Source organism: Oncorhynchus keta, chromosome 1, assembly GCF_023373465.1.
Source record: "Oncorhynchus keta strain PuntledgeMale-10-30-2019 chromosome 1, Oket_V2, whole genome shotgun sequence".
NCBI lineage: Eukaryota > Metazoa > Chordata > Actinopteri > Salmoniformes > Salmonidae > Oncorhynchus > Oncorhynchus keta.
Window position 1 is genome coordinate 80715937 of NC_068421.1, and position 19513 is coordinate 80735449.

At 44.6% G+C, this 19513-nt stretch overlaps 1 protein-coding gene across 1 annotated transcript in view; it reads right to left on the bottom strand.

Annotated features, from left to right (window-relative positions):
- The window catches only part of podn (podocan), an 82951-nt gene that overhangs the window by 18181 nt on the left and 45257 nt on the right, over positions 1 to 19513 (bottom strand). Inside the window, exons 6-8 of the mRNA XM_052461814.1 lie at positions 11830 to 11939; positions 9594 to 9750; positions 9218 to 9333 (exon numbers count right to left, since the gene is read on the bottom strand). Of these exons, the coding sequence (XP_052317774.1) occupies positions 9218 to 9333; positions 9594 to 9750; positions 11830 to 11939 (383 nt within the window). The remainder of the gene's footprint in view (positions 1 to 9217; positions 9334 to 9593; positions 9751 to 11829; positions 11940 to 19513) is intronic.

Genomic DNA, 19513 nt, shown 5'->3' on the forward strand with positions numbered 1-19513 from the left:
TCAGTCGGCCACCCTGCAGAGGCAACTGATGGCAGGGGGTTTACAAAGGCTGGGTGACCTGAGACTGCTGGGAGAGGAGGGGTGGAAAACCCCGGAGGTCTTGGCGCAACAAACAGGAATAACGTCTCTTAGGCTGCTGGAGAGATTCCTGGAGGAGGTCCAGGAGGCACTGTCTGAGCCGGTAAGGGGGTGTTTGAGAGGCCAAAGGGAGAGGGGCCACCAATGTTCCCGCCACTGCAGGTGACGGCAGAGACTGGAGACTGGCAAGGGGGTCTGGAGGACTTGTTAGATTTTAACACTCCGAGCCTGGGGGAGTTTGAGGGGGTGGGAGGTAAAGCCCTCTAAAACCTCTGCGTTAAGGTTAGGAGCATTAGAAGCCTAACAGGAGTGAAGGCACATCAGTGGCAGGGGGTATGTGGGGCGGAGAGTATGGTGGGTTTTAGATGGAGGGCGCTCTACAAACCCCCAGTACCAAAGAGGTCAGGGGACCTCCAGTGGAGGGTTCTTCATGGAGCCCTGGCCACTAACAGCTGGTTGGCACGGGTTGATCCGAGAATTGGGCAGGGGTGTCCTTTCTGTCAAATGAAAGAAACTGTAATTCATGTGTTTTCTGTGTGCACCAGGTTAATGCCATTAATGTCTCTGTTGGAATGTCTGTGTGACAGGTTGGGGGTGGTTTTTGCTGTTGGGATGTTTATAATGGGATACAGGTATTCGAGTAAGGAGAAAGAAAAATGTGTTTTGTTGAATTTTCTGTTTGCTCAGGCAAAGTTAGCTATTTGGCTAACAAGGAGGAACAGGGTCAAAGGTGGGGGATAACAGACCCTTTACTACTGTTTAATGGGATGGTCTCTGCGCGCCTTAGGGTTGAGTTTGAGTTCTATAAAATGATCAAATGTGTGGAGATGTTTGAGGAGATATGGTGTGTTGGGGGGGCTGTCTGTATTGCTGGGGAAGATGTTTTGGATATACGGTTGTAGGAGAGGGTTTTTGTGTATGGTGATTTGTATCATGTGGTAGATGGAGAGGTGAGTATGGTACATGTATGCAGTACAGGATATATTTAAAAAAATATATTTTAGGAGTGGGGGGGGTGAGTTAAATGAATTGAGAATGTTTCAATAAAGAAAGACCAAAAGTCAAAGTCTCTCTCTCATTGTCCCTCCCTATTTCATTACAGTATCATTGTCCCTCCCTGTTTCATAACAGTATCATTGTCCCTCCCTGTTTCATTACAGTATCATTGTCCCTCCCTGTTTCATTACAGTATCATTGTCCCTCCCTGTTTCATTACAGTATCATTGTCCCTCCCTGTTTCATTACAGGATCAATGTCCCTCCCTGTTTCATTACAGTATCATTGTCCATGTCTGTTTCATTACAGTATCATTGTCCCTCCCTGTTTCATTACAGTATCATTGTCCCTCCCTGTTTCATGACAGGATCAATGTCCCTCCCTGTTTCATTACAGTATCATTGTCCATGTCTGTTTCATTACAGTATCATTGTCCCTCCCTGTTTCATTACAGTATCATTGTCCCTCCCTGTTTCATTACAGTATCATTGTCCCTCCCTATTTCATTACAGTATCATTGTCCCTCCCTGTTTCATTACAGTATCATTGTCCCTCCCTATTTCATTACAGTATCATTGTCCCTCCCTGTTTCATTACAGTATCATTGTCCCCCCCTGTTTCATTACAGTATCATTGTCCCTCCCTGTTTCATTACAGTATCATTGTCCCTCCCTGTTTCATTACAGTATCATTGTCCATGTCTGTTTCATTACAGTATCATTGTCCCTCCCTGTTTCATTACAGTATCATTGTCCCTCCCTGTTTCATTACAGTATCATTGTCCATGTCTGTTTCATTACAGTATCATTGTGCCTCCCTGTTTCATTACAGTATCATTGTCCCTCCCTGTTTCATTACAGTATCATTGTCCATGTCTGTTTCATTACAGTATCATTGTCCCTCCCTGTTTCATTACAGTATCATTGTCCCTCCCTATTTCATTACAGTATCATTGTCCCTCCCTGTTTCATTACAGTATCATTGTCCATGTCTGTTTCATTACAGTATCATTGTCCCTCCCTGTTTCATTACAGTATCATTGTCCATGTCTGTTTCATTACAGTATCATTGTCCCTCCCTGTTTCATTACAGTATCATTGTCTCTCCCTATTTCATGACAGTATCATTGTCCCTCCCTGTTTCATTACAGTATCATTGTCCATGTCTGTTTCATTACAGTATCATTGTCCCCCCCTATTTCATTACAGTATCATTGTCCCTCCCTGTTTCATTACAGTATCATTGTCCCTGCCTGTTTCATTACAGTATCATTGTCCCTCCCGGTTTCATTACAGTATCATTGTCCATGTCTGTTTCATTACAGTATCATTGTCCCCCCTTATTTCATTACAGTATCATTGTCCCTCCCTGTTTCATTACAGGATCAATGTCCCTCCCTGTTTCATTACAGTATCATTGTCCATGTCTGTTTCATTACAGTATCATTGTCCCTCCCTGTTTCATTACAGTATCATTGTCCCTTCCTGTTTCATTACAGTATCATTGTCCCTGCCTGTTTCATTACAGTATCATTGTCCCTCCCTGTTTCATTACAGTATCATTGTCCCTCCCTATTTCATTACAGTATCATTGTCCCTGCCTGTTTCATTACAGTATCATTGTCCATGTCTGTTTCATTACAGTATCATTGTCCCCCCCCTATTTCATTACAGTATCATTGTCCCTCCCTGTTTCATTACAGTATCATTGTCCCTGCCTGTTTCATTACAGTATCATTGTCCCTCCCTGTTTCATTACAGTATCATTGTCCATGTCTGTTTCATTACAGTATCATTGTCCCCCCTTATTTCATTACAGTATCATTGTCCCTCCCTGTTTCATTACAGGATCAATGTCCCTCCCTGTTTCATTACAGTATCATTGTCCATGTCTGTTTCATTACAGTATCATTGTCCCTCCCTGTTTCATTACAGTATCATTGTCCCTTCCTGTTTCATTACAGTATCATTGTCCCTGCCTGTTTCATTACAGTATCATTGTCCCTCCCTGTTTCATTACAGTATCATTGTCCCTCCCTATTTCATTACAGTATCATTGTCCCTGCCTGTTTCATTACAGTATCATTGTCCATGTCTGTTTCATTACAGTATCATTGTCCCTGCCTGTTTCATTACAGTATCATTGTCCCTGCATGTTTCATTACAGTATCATTGTCCATGTCTGTTTCATTACAGTATCATTGTGCCTCCCTGTTTCATTACAGTATCATTGTCCCTCCCTGTTTCATTACAGTATCATTGTCCCTCCCTGTTTCATTACAGTATCATTGTCCCTCCCTATTTCATTACAGTATCATTGTCCCTGCCTGTTTCATTACAGTATCATTGTCCATGTCTGTTTCATTACAGTATCATTGTCCCTGCCTGTTTCATTACAGTATCATTGTCCCTCCCTGTTTCATTACAGTATCATTGTCCATGTCTGTTTCATTACAGTATCATTGTGCCTCCCTGTTTCAGTACAGTAGCATTGTCCCTCCCTGTTTCATTACAGTATCATTGCCCTGCCTGTTTCATTACAGTATCATTGTCCCTCCCTGTTTCATTACAGTATCATTGTCCCTCCCTATTTCATTGCAGTATCATTGTCCCTGCCTGTTTCATTACAGTATCATTGTCCCTCCCTGTTTCATGACAGTATCATTGTCCATGTCTGTTTCATTACAGTATCATTGTCCCCCCCTATTTCATTACAGTATCATTGTCCCTCCCTGTTTCATTACAGTATCATTGTCCCTGCCTGTTTCATTACAGTATCATTGTCCCCCCTTATTTCATTACAGTATCATTGTCCCGCCCTGTTTCATTACAGGATCAATGTCCCTCCCTGTTTCATTACAGTATCATTGTCCATGTCTGTTTCATTACAGTATCATTGTCCCTCCCTGTTTCATTACAGTATCATTGTCCCTTCCTGTTTCATTACAGTATCATTGTCCCTCCCTGTTTCATTACAGTATCATTGTCCCTGCCTGTTTCATTACAGTATCATTGTCCATGTCTGTTTCATTACAGTATCATTGTCCCTCCCTGTTTCATTACAGTATCATTGTCCCTGCCTGTTTCATTAGAGTATCATTGTCCCTCCCTGTTTCATTACAGTATGATTCCCCTGCCTGTTTCATTACAGTATGATTCCCCTGCCTGTTTCATTACAGTATCACTGTCCCTCCCTGTTTCATTACAGTATCATTGTCCATGTCTGTTTCATTATAGTATCATTGTCTCCCCCTATTTCATTACAGTATCATTGTCCCTCCCTGTTTCATTACAGTATCATTGTCCCTGCCTGTTTCATTACAGTATCATTGTCCCTCCCTGTTTCATTACAGTATCATTGTCCCTCCCTGTTTCATTACAGTATCATTGTCCCTCCCTATTTCATTACAGTATCATTGTCCCTCCCTGTTTCATTACAGTATCATTGTCCCTCCCTATTTCATTACAGTATCATTGTCCCTGCCTGTTTCATTACAGTATCATTGTCCATGTCTGTTTCATTACAGTATCATTGTCCCTCCCTGTTTCATTACAGTATCATTGTCCATGTCTGTTTCATTACAGTATCATTGTGCCTCCCTGTTTCATTACAGTATCATTGTCCATGTCTGTTTCATTACAGTATCATTGTCCATGTCTGTTTCATTACAGTATCATTGTCCCTCCCTGTTTCATTACAGTATCATTGTCCCTCCCTATTTCATTACAGTATCATTGTCCATGTCTGTTTCATTACAGTATCATTGTCCCTCCCTGTTTCATTACAGTATCATTGTCCCTTCCTGTTTCATTACAGTATCATTGTCCCTGCCTGTTTCATTACAGTATCATTGTCCCTCCCTGTTTCATTACAGTATCATTGTCCCTCCCTATTTCATTACAGTATCATTGTCCCTGCCTGTTTCATTACAGTATCATTGTCCATGTCTGTTTCATTACAGTATCATTGTCCCTGCCTGTTTCATTACAGTATCATTGTCCCTCCATGTTTCATTACAGTATCATTGTCCATGTCTGTTTCATTACAGTATCATTGTGCCTCCCTGTTTCATTACAGTATCATTGTCCCTCCCTGTTTCATTACAGTATCATTGTCCCTCCCTGTTTCATTACAGTATCATTGTCCCTCCCTATTTCATTACAGTATCATTGTCCCTGCCTGTTTCATTACAGTATCATTGTCCATGTCTGTTTCATTACAGTATCATTGTCCCTGCCTGTTTCATTACAGTATCATTGTCCCTCCCTGTTTCATTACAGTATCATTGTCCCTCCCTGTTTCATTACAGTATCATTGTGCCTCCCTGTTTCAGTACAGTAGCATTGTCCCTCCCTGTTTCATTACAGTATCATTGCCCTGCCTGTTTCATTACAGTATCATTGTCCCTCCCTGTTTCATTACAGTATCATTGTCCCTCCCTATTTCATTACAGTATCATTGTCCCTGCCTGTTTCATTACAGTATCATTGTCCCTCCCTGTTTCATGACAGTATCATTGTCCATGTCTGTTTCATTACAGTATCATTGTCCCCCCCTATTTCATTACAGTATCATTGTCCCTCCCTGTTTCATTACAGTATCATTGTCCCTGCCTGTTTCATTACAGCATCATTGTCCCCCTTATTTCATTACAGTATCATTGTCCCGCCCTGTTTCATTACAGGATCAATGTCCCTCCCTGTTTCATTACAGTATCATTGTCCATGTCTGTTTCATTACAGTATCATTGTCCCTTCCTGTTTCATTACAGTATCATTGTCCCTCCCTGTTTCATTACAGTATCATTGTCCCTGCCTGTTTCATTACAGTATCATTGTCCATGTCTGTTTCATTACAGTATCATTGTCCCTCCCTGTTTCATTACAGTATCATTGTCCCTGCCTGTTTCATTAGAGTATCATTGTCCCTCCCTGTTTCATTACAGTATGATTCCCCTGCCTGTTTCATTACAGTATGATTCCCCTGCCTGTTTCATTACAGTATCACTGTCCCTCCCTGTTTCATTACAGTATCATTGTCCATGTCTGTTTCATTATAGTATCATTGTCTCCCCCTATTTCATTACAGTATCATTGTCCCTCCCTGTTTCATTACAGTATCATTGTCCCTGCCTGTTTCATTACAGTATCATTGTCCCTCCCTGTTTCATTACAGTATCATTGTCCCTCCCTGTTTCATTACAGTATCATTGTCCCTCCCTATTTCATTACAGTATCATTGTCCCTCCCTGTTTCATTACAGTATCATTGTCCCTCCCTATTTCATTACAGTATCATTGTCCCTGCCTGTTTCATTACAGTATCATTGTCCATGTCTGTTTCATTACAGTATCATTGTCCCTCCCTGTTTCATTACAGTATCATTGTCCATGTCTGTTTCATTACAGTATCATTGTGCCTCCCTGTTTCATTACAGTATCATTGTCCCTCCCTGTTTCATTACAGTATCATTGTCCATGTCTGTTTCATTACAGTATCATTGTCCCTCCCTGTTTCATTACAGTATCATTGTCCCTCCCTATTTCATTACAGTATCATTGTCCCTGCCTGTTTCATTACAGTATCATTGTCCATGTCTGTTTCATTACAGTATCATTGTCCCTCCCTGTTTCATTACAGTATCATTGTCCATGTCTGTTTCATTACAGTATCATTGTGCCTCCCTGTTTCATTACAGTATCATTGTCCCTCCCTGTTTCATTACAGTATCATTGTCCATGTCTGTTTCATTACAGTATCATTGTCCCTCCCTGTTTCATTACAGTATCATTGTCCCTGCCTGTTTCATTACAGTATCATTGTCCCTCCCTGTTTCATTACAGTATCATTGTCCCTCCCTGTTTCATTACAGTATCATTGTCCATGTCTGTTTCATTACAGTATCATTGCCCTGCCTGTTTCATTACAGTATCATTGTCCCTCCCTGTTTCATTACAGTATCATTGTCTCTCCCTATTTCATTACAGTATCATTGTCCCTCCCTGTTTCATTACAGTATCATTCTCCATGTCTGTTTCATTACAGTATCATTGTCCCCCCCTATTTCATTACAGTATCATTGTCCCTCCCTGTTTCATTACAGTATCATTGTCCCTGCCTGTTTCATTACAGTATCATTGTCCCTCCCTGTTTCATTACAGTATCATTGTCCCTGCCTGTTTCATTACAGTATCATTGTCCCCCCTTATTTCATTACAGTATCATTGTCCCTCCCTGTTTCATTACAGGATCAATGTCCCTCCCTGTTTCATTACAGTATCATTGTCCATGTCTGTTTCATCACAGTATCATTGTCCCTCCCTGTTTCATTACAGTATCATTGTCCCTCCCTGTTTCATTACAGTATCATTGTCCATGTCTGTTTCATTACAGTATCATTGTCCCTCCCTGTTTCATTACAGTATCATTGTCCCTGTCTGTTTCATTACAGTATCATTGTCCCTCCCTGTTTCATTACAGTATCATTGTCCCTCCCTGTTTCATTAGAGTATCATTGTCCCTCCCTGTTTCATTACAGTATCATTGTCCCTGTCTGTTTCATTACAGTATCATTGTCCCTCCCTGTTTCATTACAATATCATTGTCCCTCCCTGTTTCATTACAGTATCATTGTCCCTGCCTGTTTCATTACAGTATCATTGTCCCTCCCTGTTTCATTACAGTATCATTGTCCCTCCCTGTTTCATTACAGTATCATTGTCCCTCCCTGTTTCATTACAGTATGATTCCCCTGCCTGTTTCATTACAGTATCATTGTCCCTCCCTGTTTCATTACAGTATCATTATCCATGTCTGTTTCATTACAGTATCATTGTCCCCCCCTATTTCATTACAGTATCATTGTCCCTCCCTGTTTCATTACAGTATCATTGTCCCTGCCTGTTTCATTACAGTATCATTGTCCCTCCCTGTTTCATTACAGTATCATTGTCCCTGCCTGTTTCATTACAGTATCATTGTCCCCCCTTATTTCATTACAGTATCATTGTCCCTCCCTGTTTCATTACAGGATCAATGTCCCTCCCTGTTTCATTACAGTATCATTGTCCATGTCTGTTTCATCACAGTATCATTGTCCCTCCCTGTTTCATTACAGTATCATTGTCCCTCCCTGTTTCATTACAGTATCATTGTCCATGTCTGTTTCATTACAGTATCATTGTCCCTGTCTGTTTCATTACAGTATCATTGTCCCTGTCTGTTTCATTACAGTATCATTGTCCCTCCCTGTTTCATTACAGTATCAGTGTCCCTCCCTGTTTCATTACAGTATCATTGTCCCTGCCTGTTTCATTACAGTATCATTGTCCCTCCCTGTTTCATTACAGTATCATTGTCCCTCCCTGTTTCATTACAGTATCATTGTCCCTCCCTGTTTCATTACAGTATGATTCCCCTGCCTGTTTCATTACAGTATCATTGTCCCTGCCTTTTTCATTACAGTATCATTGTCCCTCCCTGTTTCATTACAGTATCATTGTCCCTCCCTGTTTCATTACAGTATCATTGTCCCTCCCTGTTTCATTATAGTATCATTGTCCCTCCCTATTTCATTACAGTATCATTGTGCCTCCCTGTTTCATTATAGTATCATTGTCCCTCCCTGTTTCATTACAGTATCATTGTCCCCCTGTTTCATTACAGTATCATTGTCCCTCCCTGTTTCATTACAGTATCATTGTCCCTCCCTGTTTCATTATAGTATCATTGTCCCTCCATGTTTCATTACAGTATCATTGTCCCTGTCTGTTTCATTACAGTATCATTGTCCCTTCCTGTTTCATTACAGTATCATTGTCCCTGTCTGTTTCATTACAGTATCATTGTCCCTGCCTGTTTCATTACAGTATCATTGTCCCTCCCTGTTTCATTACAGTATGATTCCCCTGCCTGTTTCATTTTGCAGTGTCATTGTCCCAGCTTTACATTGGCGTGTGTTGTAAAGTCTACAGGTCTTTGCTTTTCATCAATACCCTCAGTAATAATGTAATAGGTGTCCTCGGATATATTGAATCGTAGAAGAAGACTTTGCTCAGGTGGACTTAATGGCTCTCTGTTGTGTTTTTGTGTTTGTCTGTAAGTCTGAGTATCATACACATTGACAGTAAATGGTACTACAGTACCTGAAGGTCTCGTTGTCCATGCCTTCGTTGCTAAGCAGGTTGTTCTGTAGGTAGAGCTCTCTGAGCTGGGTCAGGCTATCAAACGCCCCTGATGGGATCTTCTCCAGCATGTTGTTCTGTTATACCAAGAAGACACACACAATCATCAACACTTGTGATTATCACAGACACTTGTCAATATTTTTGTTTCCTCTTCTCCTTTAATCCCCCTCCTCAATTCCCACTAACATGGAAGGTGTGGAGAAGACAGGAGGAGAGAACATGAGTAATCGAGGAAATTGAGAAAGAGCCTCAAATGCTTAGCTGTATGTATGTGGAGTGTGCTGTTCTGACGCGTCTTAATTGTCTAAGGTCAGGTACTCTGTACATACAATACCTTTAGATGTAGGCGGTAGAGAGCAGAGGGCAGGTTCCTAGGGACGTAGCGGAGGAAGTTACTGGACATGATGAGAACCTCTAGGCTGTCAGAACCGTTAAACATGTTCTCTGGTAGCCCTGCATCTGTCAGTTTGTTGTTATGGAGATACACTGACCTGGGGTGGAGTTAGGACACAGGGGAGAAAGCATGTTATTCGTGGTTACATTTGTTATGCTATGAAAGATGCAAGGTAATTAAAGGCAATATAACAATATAACACCTATAGCAACATCAAATCAAATTGTATTTGTCACATGCGCCGAATACAACAGGTGTAGGCCGTACAGTTAAATGCTTACTTACAAGCCCTTGACCAATAATGCAGTTTTAAGAAAAATATGTTAAAAAATAAGAAATAAAGTAACAAATAATGGGGAGCAGTAAAATAACAATAGCGAGGCTATATACATTGGGTACCGGTACAGAGTCAATGTGCGGGGGCACCGGTTAGTCGAGGTAATTGAGGTAATATATACATTTGGGCAGAGTTATTAAAGTGACTTATGCATAGATAATAACTGAGAGCAGCAGCAACATAAAAGGGGGTGGGGACAATGCAAGTAGTCTGGGTAGCCATTTGTTTAGATGTTCAGTAGTCTTATGGCTTGGGGGTAGAAGCTGTTAAGAAGCCTCTTGGACCTAGACTTGACGCTTCCGTACTGCTTGTCATGCAGTAGCAGAGAGAACAGTCTATGACTAGGGTGGCTGGAGTCTTTGACAACCAGTGGTTGCATCACTGCCTGGTATGACAACTGCTTGGCGTCCATCCTCAAGGCACTACAGAAAGTAGTGCGTACAGTGCCTGTACATCAAGCTTCCTGCCATCCGGGACCTCTATCCCAGACGGTGTCAGAGGAAGACCTTAAAAATTGGCCCAAAAAAATGTGTCAATGCAACCAGGATGCTCTCGATGGTGCAGCTGTAGAACCTTTTGAGGATCTGAGGACCATTGCCAAATCTTTTTAGTCTTCTGAGGGGGAATAGGTTTTGTAGTGCTCTCTTCACGACTGTCTTGGTGTGCTTGGACAATGTTAGTTTGTTGGTGATGTGGACACCAAGGAAATTGAAGCTCTCAACCTGCTCCACTACAGCTCCGTCGATGAGAATGGTGGCATGCTCGGTCCTCATTTTCCTGTAGTCCACAATCATGTCTCGTCGTTGTTGATGATCAGGCCTACCACTGTTGTGTCATCAGCAAACGTAATGATGGTGTTGGAGTCATGCCTGGCCGTGCAGTCATGAATGAACAAGGAGTACAGGAGGGGACTGAGCACGCACCCCTGAGGGGTCCCTGTGTTAAGGATGCGCGTGTCGGATGTGTTGTTACATACCCTTACCATCTGGGGGCGGCACGTCAGGGATTCCAGGATCCAGTTGCAAAGAGAGGTGTTTAGTCCCCGGGTCCTTAGCTTAGTGATGAGCTTTGAGGGCACTATGGTGCTGAATGCTAAGCTATGGTCAATGAATAGCATTCTCACATAGGTGTTCCTTTTGTCCAGGTGTGAAAGGGCAGTGTGGAGTGCAATAGAGATTGCATCATCTGTGGATCTGTTGGGGCGATATGCAAATTGGAGTGGGATACTGGTGATGATGTGACCCATGACCAGCCTTTTAAAGCACTTCATGGCTACAGACGTGAGTGCTACGGGTCGGTAGTCATTTAGGCAGGTTACCTTAGTGTTCTTGGGCACAGGGACTATGGTGGTCTGCTTGAAACATGTTGGTATTACAGACTCAGACAGGGAGAGGTTGAAAATGTCAGTGAATAATATATGCACTTGCCAGTTGGTCAGCGCATGCTCGGAGTACACGTCCTGGTAATCCGTCTGGCCCTGCGGCCTTGTGAATGTTGACCTGTTTAAAGGTCTTACTCACAACGGCTGCGGAGAGCGTGATCACACAGTCGTCCGGAACAGCTGGTGCTCTCATGCATGTTTCAGTGTTACTTGCCTCGAAGCGAGCATAGAAGTAATTTAGCTCATCTGGTAGGATCGTGTCACTGGGCAGCTCTCGGCTGTGCTTCCCTTTGTAGTCTGTAATAGTTGAATAAGACCTTTCTACTGTGAGAATGTAATGTAATCTACTGTGAGAATGTAATCCTCCTACACAAAACGTCCCACCAACCTACACACACAGACAGACAGACAGACAGACAGACAGACAGACAGACAGACAGACAGACAGACAGACTTACTTCAGTCCTGGCTTCTGGCCAAATGTGTACGGGTAGATCTTTGTGAGTGAATTTGCGGCAAAATCAGCACTGACCAGTGAGGGAGGCAGGTGTCTGGGTGCTGTGGTGAGCTGGGAGGGAAAAAGAGACGAAGAGAGAGAGAGAGATAGAGAGAGAGAGAGAGAGAGAGAGAGAGAGAGAGAGAGAGAGATGCTCTCTTAATTTATTTTCTACTGTTGTACTGACCAATGGCAGTAAGGGTTCATTTACATTCCTTCAGAAAGTATTCACACCACTTCACTTTTTCCTCCTTTTGCTGTGTACCAGCCTGAATTTAAAATGGATTCAATTGAGATTGTTTTTCACTGGCCGACACACAATACCACATAATGTCAAAGTGAAATAGTGTTTTTTGACATTTTTACAAATTCATTAATAATGTAAAGCTGGAAAGTATTCAACCCCTTTGTTATGGCAAGCCTAAATATGTTCAGAAGTAAGAATGCGCTGAACAAGTCACATAATAAGTTCCATGGACTCACTCTGTGTGCAATAACAGTGTTTAAAAATCTAAACTGGAGCTGCTTACCAAGAAGACAGTGAATGTTCTGGAGTCGCTAAGTTAGTTTTTTACTTAAATCTACTTGAAAATCTATCGGTGTCACGACTTCCGCCGAAGTTGGCTCCCCTGCCTGTTCGGGCGGTGCACGGTGGTCGTCGCCGCCGTCCTACTAGCCGCTACCGATCCCTTTTTCGTTTGTCTGTTGGTTTTGTCTTATTAGTTTCACCTGTGTTTATTTTGGTTTAATTAGCTTCCCTATATGTAGTAGTTTGACCCGCCCTTGTTTTGTGCGGGATTGTCTTAATGTTACGTGTGTGCATGTTAGGTAGTGGTGTATTTCCTTTTCCTTACTTGGCACCCTGTGGTTTATGGGTTGTCTTGTATAGTGTCCTGTATTTTGTTGGGCTTATTATTTTGGTGTGCAAAAGTAAAGCACTTCAACTCAGTTACTCTCTCTTTCTGCATCTGATTCCTGCACCCACCTAGTCCCGCGTGACAATGGCACTTACCCAGAAAGACTCACAGCTGTAATCGCTGTCAAAGGTGCTTCTACAAAGTATTGACTCAGGGGTGTGAATACTTAGGTAAATTAGATATTTCTGTATTTCATTTTCAGTAAACTTTCAAAAATGTCCCATACGTCAACAGGAAGTTATTGCATTGTTGGCATACAGTGCATTCAGAAAGTACTCAGATCCCTTGACTTTTTCCACATTTTGTTACATTACAGCCTTATTCAAAAATGTATGAAATTACATGTTTTCCTCATCAATTTACACTATATTGACAAAATGAAAACAGGTTTTTAGAAATTTTGTGTTCAGACCCTTTGCTATGAGACTCGAAATTGACCTCAGATGCATCCGGATTCCATTTATCATCCTTGAGATGTTTATACAACTTGACTGGAGTCCAACTGTGGTAAATGCAATTGTTTTGACATGATTTGGAAAGGCACACACCTGTCTATATAGGGTCCCACAGTTGACAGTGCATGTCAGAGAAAAAACAAGTAATTAGGTTGAAGGAACTGTCCATAGAGTTCCAAGTCAGGATTGTGTCGAGGCACCGATCTGGGGAAGGGTACCAAAACATTTCTGCAGAATTGAAGGTCCCCAAGAACACCGTGGCAGCCGCCATTCTTAAATGGAAGAAGTTTGAAACCACCAAGACTCTTCCTAGAGCTGCCCGGCCAAACTGAGCAATACGGGGAGAAGGGCATTGGTCAGGGAGGTGACCAAGAACCCAATGGTCACTCTGACTAAGCTCCAGAGTTCCTCTTTGGAGATGGTGAGAACCTTGCAGAAGGACAACCATCTCTGCAGCACTCCAACAATCAGGCCTTTATGGTAGAGTGGACAGATGGAAGCCACTCCTCAGTAAAAGGCACATGACTGCCCGCTTGGAGTTTGCCAAAAGGCACCTAAAGATGAGAAACAAGATTCTCTGGTCTGATGAAACCAAGATTGAACTCTTTGGCCTGAATGCCAAGCGTCACGTCTGGAAGAAACCTGGCAGCATCCGTATGGTGAAGCATGGTAGTGGCAGCATCATGCTGTGGGGATGTTTTTCATCGGCAAGGACTGGGAGACTAGTCGGGATCGAGGGAAAGATGAATGGAACAAAGTACAGAGATATCCTTGATGAAAACCCAGACCTAGTCAGGACTTGAACTCAATCGAACATCTCTGGAAAGACTTGAAAATAGCTGTGCAGCGACGCTCCCCATCCAACTTGACAGAGCTTGAGAGAATCTGCAGAAAAGAATGGGGGAAATTCCCCGAATACAGGTGTGCCATGCTTGTAGCGTCATACGCAAGAAGACTCAAGGCTGTAATCGCTGCCAGGTGCTTCAACAAAATACTGAGGAAAGAGTCTGAATACTTATGTAAATGTAATATATATATTTTACATTTATATATATATATATATAAATGTGCAAAAATTGTAACGGTTTCTGTATGGCAAAGAGAGTCGGACCAAAATGCGGCGTGGCTATTGAGATTCATGTTTAATAAAAACAAAGTAAACACGACTCAATACAAAAACAATAAACGTAATGAAAACCGAAACAGCCTAAACTGTTGCAAACTAACACTAGACAGTTACAAGGACACTAAGGACAATCACCCACAACACAACCAAAGAATATGGCTGCCTAAATATGGTTCCCAATCAGAGACAACGATAAACACCTGCCTCTGATTGAGAACCACTCCAGACAGCCATAGACTTTGCTAGATACCCCACTAAGCTACAATCCCAATACCAACACCAAAACCCCAAGACAAAACACACCACAATACAAAAACCCCATGCCACCCCCTAGCCTGACCCAATACATAAAGATAAACACAAAATACTTCGACCAGGGCGTGACAGAACCCCCCCCTAAGGTGCGGACTCCCGAACGCACCTCAAAACAATAGGGAGGGTCCGGGTGGGCGTCTGTCCATGGTGGCGGCTCCGGCGCGGGACGTGGACCCCACTCAGTCAATGTCTTAGTCCCCTCTCCTCGCGTCCCTGGATAGTCCACCCTCGCCGCCAACCATGGCCTAGTAGTCCTCACCCAGAACCCCACTGGACTGAGGAGCAGATCGGGACTGAAGGACAGCTCGGGACTGAGGCAGCTCGGGACTGAGGGGAAGCTCGGGAGTGAGAGAAAGCTCGGGAGTAAGAGAAAGCTCGGGAGTGAGAGAAAGCTCGGGAGTGAGAGGAAGCTCGGGAGTGAGAGGAAGCTCGGGAGTGAGAGGAAGCTCAGGAGTGAGAGGAAGCTCAGGAGTGAGAGGAAGCTCAGGCAGGTAGATAGATCTACCAGATCCTGGCTGGCTGGTGGTCTCAGCAGATCCTGGCTGACTGGCAGATCATGGCTGACAGGCAGATCCTGGCTGATCTGGCATATCCTGGCTGACTGGCGGATCCTGGCCGACTGGCAGATCCTGGCCGACTGGCAGATCCTGGCCGACTGGCAGTTCTGGCAGATCTGGAAGAGTCTGGCTGACTGGCGGATCTGGTAGAGGCTGGTTGACTGGCGGATCCTGGCAGACTGAAAGATCTGGCTGCTCCATGCTGACTGGCGGCTCTGGCTGCTCCATGTAGGCTGACGGCTCTGGCGGCTTCTTACAGACTAGCAGCTCTGGCGGCTCCGTGCAGACTGACAGCTCCTTGCAGACTGGCAGCTCCTTGCAGACTGACAGCTCCTTGCAGACTGGCAGCTCCTTGCAGACTGACAGCTCCTTGCAGACTGACAGCTCCTTGCAGACTGACAGCTCTGGCTGCTTCATGCAGACTGACAGCTCTGGCTGCTTCATGCAGACTGACAGCTCTGGCTGCTCCATGCAGGCTGACAGCTCTGGCTGCTCCATGCAGGCTGGCAGCTCTGGCTGCGCTGAACAGACAGGAGACTCCAGCAGCTCTGTAGAGGAAGAAGGCTCTAGCTGCGCTGAACAGGCGGGAGACTCCAGCAGCGCTGTAGAGGAGGAAGGCTCTGGCTGCGCTGAACAGGCGGGAGACTCCAGCAGCGCTGGAGAGGCGAGGCGCACTGTAGGCCTGATGCGTGGTGCTGGCACTGGTGGTACTGAAACAAGGACACGCACAGGAAGCCTGGTGCGGGGAGCTGCTACCGGAGGGCTGGGGTGTGGAGGTGGTACTGGATAGACCGGACCGTGCAGGCGCACTGGAGCTCTTGAGCACCGAGCCTGCCCAACCTTACCTGGTTGAATACTCTCGGTCGCCCTGCCAATGTGGCGAGGTGGAATAGCCCGCACTGGGCTATGCAGGCGAACCGGAGACACCGAGCGCAAGGCTGGTGCCATGTAAGCCGGCCCAAGGAGACGCACTGGGGACCAGATGCGTAGAGCCGGGTTCATGGCATTTGCCTCGACGCTCAATCTAGCCCGGCCGATACGCGGAGCTTGAATATACCGCACCGGGCTATGCACCCGTAACCACAGGAAGTTAGCGTAGGTCTCCTACCTGGCGTAGCCCTACTCCCTGTGAGCCCCCCCCAATACATTTTTGGGGCTGACTCTCGGCCTTCCGTCCGCGCCGCCGTGCTTGCTTCGCCAACCTCATTCTCCTGTAACCTTCCGCGCACTGCTCCCTCGAATCCCAGGCGGGCTCCGGCACTCTCCCTGGGTCGACCGCCCACCTGTCTATCTCCTCCCAAGAAGTATAGTCCATACTGTACTCCTCTTTGGGCTGCTCCTGTTTCCTCTTCTCCTGCTACACTCCCCTGGTTTAGCCCAGGGTCCTCTCCCGTCAAGGATTTCCTCCCATGTCCAGAAATCCTTCTTACGCATCTCCTCTTTGGGCTGCTCCTGCCTGTTGACACGCTGCTTGGTCCGTTTGTGGTGGGTGATTCTGTAACAGTTTTCTGTATGGCAAAGAGAGTCGGACCAAAATGCGGTGTGGCTATTGAGATTCATGTTTAATAAAAACAAAGTAAACACGACTCAATACAAAAACAATAAACGTAATGAAAACCGAAACAGCCTAAACTGGTGCAAACTAACACTAGACAGTTACAAGGACACTAAGGACAATCACCCACAACACAACCAAAGAATATGGCTGCCTAAATATGGTTCCCAATCAGAGACAACGATAAACACCTGCCTTTGATTGAGAACCACTCCAGACAGCCATAGACTTTGCTAGATACCCCACTAAGCTACAATCCCAATACCAACACCAAAACCCCAAGACAAAACACACCACAATACAAAAACCCCATGCCACACCCTGGCCTGACCCAATACATAAAGATAAACACAAAATACTTTGACCAGGGCGTGACAAAAATGTCTAAAAACCTGTTTTTGCTTTGTCATAATGGGGTATTGTGTGTAGATTGATTAGGGGGAAAAAATGATTTAATCTATTTAAAATAACGTAACAAAATGTGGAGGGGTCTGAATACTTTACAGATGCACTGTATGACTGTGGCAGGCTTTACTCTCCCCTCATCTAAAACAGGGTAAAACTCCTTTCAGTCACTCCTCTGAATATTTGATCAACTATTAGAAATGTAGTAACAGAGAGAGAATACAGAAATAGGAGTAACTGCTACAGTAGTAGCAAGCTTAACGTTAGTGTTACATGGCTTTATATCTGCTCCCCTATCAACATGCTTTTATGGATTAAAGAAACATGGGTTTCTTTTAGGCTTAGTGAGCACTTTAAAATCCCCTTTCTTTCTGTTTCTCTCCCTTTCTCCATCTCTCTACCTCCCCCTCTCCCTTTCTCCATCTCTCTACCTCCCCCTCTCCCTTTCTCTCCCTTTCTCCATCTCTCTACCTCCCTCTCTCCCTTTCTCCATCTCTCTACCTCCCCCTCTCCCTTTCTCCATCTCTCTACCTCCCCCTCTCCCTTTCTCTCCCTTTCTCCATCTCTCTACCTCCCCCTCTCCCTTTCTCCATCTCTCTACCTCCCCCTCTCCCTTTCTCTCCCTTTCTCCATCTCTCTACCTCCCCCTCTCCATCTCTCTACCTCCCCCTCTCCCTTTCTCTCCCTTTCTCCATCTCTCTACCTCCCCCTCTCCCTTTCTCCATCTCTCTACCTCCCCCTCTCCCTTTCTCTCCCTTTCTCCATCTCTCTACCTCCCCCTCTCCCTTTCTCCATCTCTCTACCTCCCCCTCTCCCTTTCTCCATCTCTCTACCTCCCCCTCTTCCTTTCTCTCCCTTTCTCCATCTCTCTACCTCCCCCTCTCCCTTTCTCTATCTCTCTACCTCCCCCTCTCCCTTTCTCCATCTCTCTACCTCCCCCTCTCCCTTTCTCCATCTCTCTACCTCCCCCTCTCCCTTTCTCTCCCTTTCTCCATCTCTCTACCTCCCCTCTCTCCCTTTCTCCATCTCTCTACCTCCCCCTCTCCCTTTCTCCATCTCTCTACCTCCCCCTCTCCCTTTCTCCATCTCTCTACCTCCCCCTCTCCCTTTCTCCATCTCTCTACCTCCCCCTCTCCCTTTCTCTCCCTTTCTCCATCTCTCTACCTCCCCCTCTCCCTTTCTCCATCTCTCTACCTCCCGCTCTCCCTTTCTCTATCTCTCTACCTCCCCCTCTCCATTTCTCCATCTCTCTACCTCCCCCTCTCCCTTTCTCCATTTCTCTACCTCCCCCTCTCACTTTCTCTCCCTTTCTCCATCTCTCTACCTCCCCCTCTCCCTTTCTCTCCCTTTCTCCATCTCTCTACCTCCCCCTCTCCCTTTCTCTCCCTTTCTCCATCTCTCTACCTCCCCCTCTCCCTTTCTCTCCCTTTCTCTCTCGCTCTCTCTCTCTCTCTCTCCCTCCCTCACTCCCTCCCTCCCTCTCCCCCTCACTCTCTCTCTCCCTCACCCCTCTCTCGCACAGTCAAAAATGACTGTATGCCACAGCGACATTTTAGATCTGACCAGCTGGCATGGATACACTGGAAGTGATTACAACCATAAGCGGGCACACACTGGGTGAGAAGAGAATGGATATCGCCTAGTTGACTGTCTGCCACCTTTCCTTCTGGCAACAGCAGCACTGCTGGCAAACATACAGCATCACAACATAAAATAATATATTAGACATTTCACACAGAATTGTACTGTGACACACTAAGAATAGGAGATCCTGGGTGGAAGATCCTAGTATGGAAGGGAAAGCAAAATGTTAATTCTAGAACCAACAAAAGCATGAGTTTCAAATTCCGGGTATTTCAGCCATTTGGTTATTTTGCGGTTTTGTTGAGAAAGCAATTACTCTTTGGCGGGAGATATTGTGTTATGGCTCTAGCCTGAGTCATTACATATTTGTATTGCTGAATTCTTGTGGATGTAGGACTTTGGTTGTCTCAACCTGGAGATCATCCAAGCTCACTCAGTATGGTTTGTATTGCTCAAAATAAAACTTTAAAACTGTTTTTTTTTCTTATTATGATTCCTATAGGAGTAGAACCAAGTGGAGGTGTGAAGATGGTTTCAGAGAGCTCCATGGTGACCCTAGCAGCACTTTTAATGAGCACAACACACTATACTGTGTGCTACTCTCTCCTGGGAGTTCTGATTATGTATGATTACCACAAGTGAAAATGGTAAAACTTTAATTGGATAGTTCATCTGTAGATGCTCTAAAGACTATCTACTAATCCTAACCCTTATCCTAATCCTAACTCTAAC